The sequence below is a fragment of the Antrostomus carolinensis genome, unplaced genomic scaffold (assembly GCF_000700745.2).
Source record: "Antrostomus carolinensis isolate BGI_N321 unplaced genomic scaffold, ASM70074v2 scaffold4290, whole genome shotgun sequence".
NCBI lineage: Eukaryota > Metazoa > Chordata > Aves > Caprimulgiformes > Caprimulgidae > Antrostomus > Antrostomus carolinensis.
The window spans coordinates 4736-12739 of NW_010286287.1; the positions used below are offsets into that span (position 1 = coordinate 4736).

The 8004-nt window shown below is 38.7% G+C and overlaps 1 protein-coding gene across 1 annotated transcript in view; it reads left to right on the plus strand.

Moving 5' to 3' along the window:
- Positions 1-2031: 2031 nt before the first annotated feature.
- LOC104533034 (probable phospholipid-transporting ATPase VD) overlaps positions 2032-8004 on the plus strand; it is a 38987-nt gene continuing 33014 nt past the window's right edge. The window contains 3 exon segments of the mRNA XM_010178432.1: positions 2032-2300; positions 3075-3269; positions 7926-8002. Of these exon segments, the coding sequence (XP_010176734.1) occupies positions 2032-2300; positions 3075-3269; positions 7926-8002 (541 nt within the window).

Sequence of the window (8004 nt, forward strand, 5' to 3'; positions counted from 1 at the left end):
GGCGTGACCCACTCGGGGCTAGCGTGGGCTGTAGAGGTGGCACCGCTTGTAGGGAGCTGCCCGTTTGGAGGGTCCCTGAGAGCCCCTGGCAACCCTGCGGCACTTTGGGCATCATGGTGCCGGATGCTTTTGGCACAATGGTGCTGCAGGTACCTGGCCATGTTGGTGTAGTGCCCCATCGTCAGGCCTGCACCAGGTGGATCCACCTCCATGGGCTCTTCCTCCTCCTGCTGAGGTGGCTCCACCTCCATGGGGTGAGTGCTGGCCACCACTTGCCTGCCAGAGGTGCTGCTGCTCCCCTCAGGCCTCTTGCGTTTTTGGGGCCGCAGAGGCGTTCTCGGTGGTTCCAATAACCACTTCTCTCTTGGCCCACTCAGTGTGGGCGCTGGCCTGGCTTGGCCGGCTCCTCTGCCCTTCTTCCTTCACATGCAGATCATGGTTTCTAAAGAGAAACATGAGTTTCATTTATGTGGTAACAGTCTTCCAAGACATTAAGATTGTAACAATCAATAATTATCCACATCTAATGATGACAGGACAAAACTGTACCATCTTAATTTGATGGTAGGAAGAGACCAGTTAGACTTTAGGGGAAAGCTTTCTACCCAAAGGGTAACGATGCAGTGGACCAGGTTTTTTAGGAAGTTTGCAGAATCGTCTGTTCAAGAACAGAATGGTCTGATGCAGGTATATTAATACTACCTCATTGCTAGAGGACCTGCTGAGGACAGTGTGCCCATATTTCAAGATCTGCAATTGTAATAGAAGAAAGGAAAAATCAAGTATTTGACACATATGATGATGTCAAATCAATAGTTTGGAAAATTACTTTTTACAGCAACATTTTGGAGGAATCTGAGCAGCACAGAGTGTCATTTGTCCATGGCAGAGAAAGAGACATCACATGAATAGAAGTCTGAGTTGATTGAAGCCAAAATCAGGATTAGTTTGATGACTGTGTCGGCTAGTCTATGGTAAAGAGATTTTGTTTAGAAAGACCTAGCAAGTTTTAGAGGCAGCTTTTGTGTGGGAAGTGACAAAGAGGATTTAATAAAAAAATTTCCTATAATGTGTGCAGATAGTAAGATACCAGATGGAAGGAAAGTAATCTGCATCAAGAAGTAGCTGTACTGATGATTTGGGGCTCACACAAATTGTAGTTTTAAACAAATACAAGGTGAGCTGTTCTATAGAGGAAGTAGTACAAGAAATGTAGCAACTAATAATTCTAAAAACTCACTGTAAATTGTAAAAGAACTCATTGTAAAAACCAGAAGTTTTGAGCTTCTATTAAAGCATGGTTTGTGTGTGTAGAAGTCCTTTTCTGACTGCATTGGGTGGTTTGATACAGTGAATATCACCCATACCTATGAACTTCTGCTTTCTTTAGGAAAACAAATTCCTGGGTAGATTTCTAAGGCTTAGCTAAGGTGAAGAGAACAGAAGCATTGCCATGAAGTGTATTCATCCTCTATCAGCTGGTAGAAATTCTCAAACCTGTTTCTAATTCAATAGAAAGGTTTTTTTGTTCATGATAGCTACTTAGTGCCTTTCACTGGCAATTCCTCACTTTGAGTCTAAGGCTGTAATCAGGTGCCTATTGCTATGTTGTTGACTCCTCAGTTAAGTAGTGGTTGTTAACCATCAGCAAGGACTGCAGTGTCTGAGATAAGGATTGCTTTCAAAATGCTGTTCTCTGCAGAATTAGCAGCTTGTCTGCTTTTTCACCATACTACAGCACAAGAAACTGGTGGGTGGGCTGCTTACATGAAGTGCTATTTCAAAAACCAGAGTAATCAAACTCTAGAATCGTGATAAATTCAGTCTGAAGCGAAGATTCCTGACGTAACATAACTGTCTGGGGTTTTTTTAAATGAAAATACAGAAATTACTTTTATCCTAGGCTTATTTAAAACTGTAACTGTGACTATTTAGTTGAAAAGCCTTTAAAGAATTATTACCTAACTTGCTGTATTTTAACATGTTTCTAGATAGAGAACACTCCTTGGATTATAAAGTGTTCCAGGCGCAATGGCAGATCCTATCCACTGGGCGCGATATCGTTGGCAGCGACTCATATCTACAGAGGGCAGAGAAAGTAGCAGCAGCAGCAATTCAAGTAACAAGTGCTATCAGTCGTCAAAAGCTATTGGCAAACACAGGATAGTAATACCCTGTTTGGGACATTTTAAGGAAGAGTATGAAAAAATATCAAAACTGTACATGAACAACAGAATACGGACTACTAAGTATACTTTGTGGAATTTTTTACCGCGGAATTTATTTGAACAATTTCACAGGTAATGAACTCCTCCTGATTGTGCTAATTCTTCTGATTTGTAATCCTTTTATTTAAATATATGTGTTACTATATAGATGGGTATTCAAAAATTATTCTTCCTCCCGACCTGCCTATCACTTCTGAAAAGATTGGTGTTATTTGGCCAAAGTCTCTTGAGTATCATCAGTGTTGGGCTAACCCTTTTCTCCATAGTTTATGTAATTTTCACTCATTCTGTTCTTCGAATTATTGAAATATTCGTTACTCTTGGTGCACTGCCACACAGCAGTCTGCAGTAGTATTTTCAGCTCATTTCCTGCAAATGTATTTCTCCCATTCCCTCGTGTCTTTATTACTAATGGTTTTCATCCTCCTTCTGCTTCGAGGACTGCTGATTTGCGACATTATGCAGGGAGGTTGTAGGATGGCTCCCTTTTAAAAACACATCATCTCCCCCAGGAAATGATAAAATTAAGTTTAAAAGACCTGGAAATCTGAGAGACTGCAAGTTCACCAAAGCCTCAGTAGAAGGCATATGCCTGGAAGACAGGTTTGGAAATACAGGAAAATTCTTGGTTTCTTCATTGTCTGATCATGCATGTTAAGCAACTCTGCAGCTAAGTAATCTGTTGACTGGAGAGTGAAAACAGAGTTGTGGATATTTAGTTCTTAAATTGTAGTTGGGGTGAAGAAAAGATAAATTACTGCTAACTTAAGTGTCTACTAGCATGGAGTGGGGGAATAAGGATGCCTGCTAGCACAGCTAACTCCTATGCTTTCTCTTACTTTTCAGAGTCGCCAATTTGTATTTTCTATTTCTAGTTATCCTAAATTGGGTTCCTATGGTGGAAGCTTTCCAAAAAGAAATTACAATGCTACCTCTAGTAGCAGTTCTGACAATTATTGCAGTGAAAGATGGTCTAGAAGATTACTCAAAGTACAAAATGGATAAACAGATAAACAACTTACTAACCAAAGTATATAGCAGGTAAGAGACAACAGTCTTTCTGGTTTATTGTTATAATTTGATTATGAGTATACTTGAAAAAGTTGTTGATGAATCTTTTGGTTTACTTTCTGGATACTCATAGAATCATAAAATAATTTAGGTTGGAAGGGGTCTCTGGAGGTCATCTAGTCTAGCCCCCTGCTCAAAGCAAGTCTAATCAGATCACATTGCTCAGGGACTAGCCTAGTTGAGTCTTGGATCATCAATTTTGCTAAACAGATATCAAATTAGTGTAAAATTTGCTGAAAAAAAGGTATTCTTTGGTTGAGGCAAGAGTGCTTGTGCGTGAGTTTGCACTGTATTAACCAAGGCAGTTTGACTAGTTAAGCATTGTTGTACGTAGCATTAGTTTTGAAAGGGTATTTTTGGTTCCTGTAAAATCGCTGTAAGCATCATGGAATTCAAAGGTTCCTAATTTATCACTATACTGCTAAAGCTCATTAATGGTATTGGGATGTACTGATAATGTGATAACATTTCCCCAAATAGCACAAGATCATTTTCTATTTGAGTGCATCACATAGTTTGGTACAAATGTTAGCATCTGTTCCACAGTAGAGGATTGCAGTATTACAGACTGTAGGTGCAGGTCTGGAGTGGAGCATGCTAGTAGTGAGAGATTTGCTGGCAGGCAGTTACTATGCATGGATAATAAAAAGCCAGGAACACAAACTGATCATATTCTAAATTAACTGGCAAAAAACTTCTTTTAGCGCATGTCAGTGCTGCCCACATCATTGTTTGTCTTTTATATCTGTCATAAAAAGACGTTCTGAGACTCATTCACATCCTGTAGAATACGAGAAAAAGGGTCCACTATGCTTCCTGTATCTTTTCTTGCATGATCTATGGTCATGCAGGGAAATAGGTATTTTGAAAAACAACACTTTCCATGTGTTGTAGTAGCCATCACAAATAGCATGCTTGAAAGCTGGTGGGCCACCTGTTTGTATCTGAAGATAAATTATGTGGTGCATTTTCAGGAAGACCAGTGATGCTTGCTTCTTGAACTCTTGAGGCTTGCTTTTATACAAAGTTAAGTGTTCATAATAGAAACTAGTTTCACTGTACTCTGTTGTCCATGACAAAATGTGCCAGTCTCAGCGCTTTCATAACTCTGTCTAAGCGCCTAGATGCTAGTTTCTGTGCTTTTTTTACAAATCTGATTCCCACACCCTTCCCACCTTCCCTATTTGCTTTTCCTTATAGCAAATGTCTGACATCCATAGTTTCAAGAATTTTCAACTTGCTACTTTTTGGAGTTCTGGAATTTATCCATTTGATAGGTCAGAATTATTGTATTTGGCCTTAAATACCCAGAGCCTGAAGGTGATTTTTCCAGGAAAGCTTATTTCTGTCTTGAAAATGTGCTAAAATAAGATAATGTTGCTTAAAATGTTTGAAGTTGTTTTTTTTTTTTCTTTCTTTCCCTTGTGGAGTAATAAAACATATCAATAAACAATAAAATGTGCTAATGTGCACTTCAGTTTGTAATTGTTGCTGTGATGTTAAATACTTAGTTATAAGGTCCTTGTGCCTTTTGAGCAAGTTATCCTTTTATAGGAGTAGAATCTTCTTTAAATAGCCATGAATCACGAAGTATAAGGCACTTTGTTTGGGCAAGTGTTAAGATCATGTAGTTCATGTCACTTCAGTAGAACTGCGGGGGGACGATTATGATGGAAAAATCAATTCATTCTCCCACTGACCTGTTACTAAAGATGGTTAAACTTTTTGTCTGACTTCATGCTGAAGTGGATAAAGAATATGTGCATATTCCATCTGTTGCATCAACAGAAGGATGGATAACTTTGCTTGCTGATATGTTTTTCTTCTTTCCCAAATATATTTCTCTTTCATTCCAAGCCTTGCATGTAGATGTGTTATACTTACTGTTCTTTACAAATGCATGTTTATGCAAATCCTTGTATATATTTGAAATGCAGATATAATTTCATACCCAGTTCATCTTTATGGAATTGAGATCTGGGAAGAATAATCCTTTCTGCAAGATTCTTCCTTACCTTTAGCTTTCCTTTCCTCTCCCAGACTTCAGCCTGGCAAAAAGAAAGTGGGACTTGTCCAGGTATAGCAAGTAAAAAGAAGTATCATATACTTTCAGTCTCACATTTATTAAATAGATAGTGATTTAAAAGAGAAATATTTGCCATCTTCTGAGGGCTAATCTCAGCAGCACAGACAGATAGGTCTTTGTAGTTTTTAGTGAAATACATGGTAGTTGGGAAAAATACAGGGATACAAGAGAACCAGCATTTTTGTCCTTTTTAAAATCTCTAGTAAATAATTACTTCAAGGATAAATCAAAGGGTTTCTTTGTCACAAAATCTTTAATTTCCAAATATTTCTGTGGTTTTGCAAATTCCAATTCACTCTGAAAAATTCTTGTAGAAGTAAGTGGCAGAAATGACAACTTTTCACCTGATATTTTTTCCTGACTACATTAGTAATGTCATTGCTTTCTTTGTTTATGAGCTTATTTTGTCTTGCTTACCTTTCTGTTTCCATCCTTTCTCTAACTCTTCTACATACAAGCTGGCCAAGGAAGTAATTTTCTCCCACCACCCGCCTTCCTGGGTTCTCAAATCCTTTACATCTTGTTTGGAGGGTGAGGTAAAAGAGTCATGACCAGAGCATTCTGCTCCAGTTGGTGTTCTACCCTAATTAGAGTCACTTGGCCTTCGTAGTGGGGTAGATTGGCCTATACAAAAAGTTATGCTGGTGTAGTTTTCAGTAGGTGAGGTGTAGTTCTAAACCCAAACAAAAGATCACTAGTTTTCAGCATGCTCAGTCTGCTGAATAGGTTTACTTTGTCAGCACCTTTGCAGCTATCAAAGCTTAGGTGATACCTTCAGTAATGGAGAGGCACATCTGTTTCAGCAAATCTTCCTTCCCTGCTCCTGTTTGTCTCTATTACTAGGTTGGTTTTTGTTAATTTACTTTAGAAATTTTTCCTTTAAGTCTTTTTTTTTTTTTTTCCCTTCTTTCAAGGAAATGTACTGGTATGAAAAATTAATTCCTGCAGTGTTGTTTGAATCCATCCCTCTTGTGATAGACCTGGCTGCAGCTTTAATTAAGTTTTACATGCTTTCTACTGTGCCAGTTTTCCATTTGTGTAGAAAACTAGTGATGAGCATCTTAAGGAGAAAACAGATGTGGCTTATATTGATTTAATTTTATGTCAGCTTTTGTTGCTTCCTGATTTTGCTTTGCTTGCACTTTGAAAGCAGTATAACCACCTCCATGTTATCTTAGCTGGAGAAATCATCATCAGTGCACTGATTGTGTGGCCTTTTTGTAGACAAGTATTTTCAAGAGGGTGCTGTCAGATAATGCAGGTCTGAAAGGTATGGGTGCAAAGCTTGATACAGGGAATATTTTTCTGATATTTTCTTTGTCATTAGAAGTGTGTTTCTATTTCACTATTTATGAGAAGCATTTTACATAGCTAGCTTTGATGAAGCTAGTACATAAGTGCCAGTCTACACACAGTGGCCATGTTGCGAAGCAGGTTAGCTTACGTCCACACTGTAGAAGCTAGGTGCACTTCCCAGCTCCCCACTGTGAGTGTGCTTCTTGGCCAGCTTAGAATGAGATACAGGGAAAGCAGCACAACGTGGAAGACAACCCTAGCATGGCCTGGACTATGCCCCAGTCTGGATGAGTGAGAAATGAAGACTGTGGAGAGTACCTGCTCCCCTCCTTAAACAGAGCTGTAGGGTTAGTCTGTGCAAGGCAGAAAAGCCAGGCAGTCGCTGAGGGCAGTAATAGTTGGTACCAAAAGGTACTGCTTGCAGACCTGTGCAGTGTTTGTAAAAGCAGCTGTGGGTGTGTTTCATCACCGGGTGCCTCCAGCTAGCTTATCAAGCATCCCTTGTTGCTTCTTACCTTCCATCCTGTTCACCACTCTGTACCTGACTGTGTTTGCAATAAACTGCAGTGGATACATAAAAGGAAGATTCTTCATCTCATCTGAGGACAGAACAGCAGCTATAAATGGAAAGTTGAAAACTTACATGTGTCATGCCTGGACTTTTCATATTAATAAAGAATTTCAACTCAATGCTGATGGGCCTTAGCTTTTATTGACCTGCCTGAGTATTGTAGTCTTGGTATCTTACATTCAAAATTAATGGAAAAGATATTTTAAAAGTCTGTAAATACAAGTATTTATATTCAGAGCATCAGTAAAGTGGTTGCTGAATATTCTTTGCTTACTGGTAGATGTTAATTATTTTGGGAGACAGACATTTTTGAAAGGCCCTATCAAAAGGGAAAAAGATTTGCAGTTCTTGGTTGCATAATTGCAAGAAAAAGTTATGATTGCTTTCTTGGAATAATGAAAATATGGGAAGTAAGTGGGCTGCATTTTAAATAGACGTAAAATAATTCTGGGAGGGTGCCTGTAATGTAATTTGAAGAAAAACAGGGCTTGGACCCCAGAGCTGATTCTTTGTAATTATATTAACCTTAAGCTAATAGACTGTCTCATCAGAGTTTATTTAATGACTTGGAAGCATAAATTAACTATTAGAGTAATTTTCCAGTTGCAGCGTGTTTCTCTGAGCTTTCAGTTTATGTGTTTGTAAAAAATTACTGTTGTTAAATGTATTTCAGGAAGGAGAAGAAATACATAGATGAATGCTGGAAAAATGTCAATGTTGGGGACTTCATCCGGCTTTCACGTAATGAAATC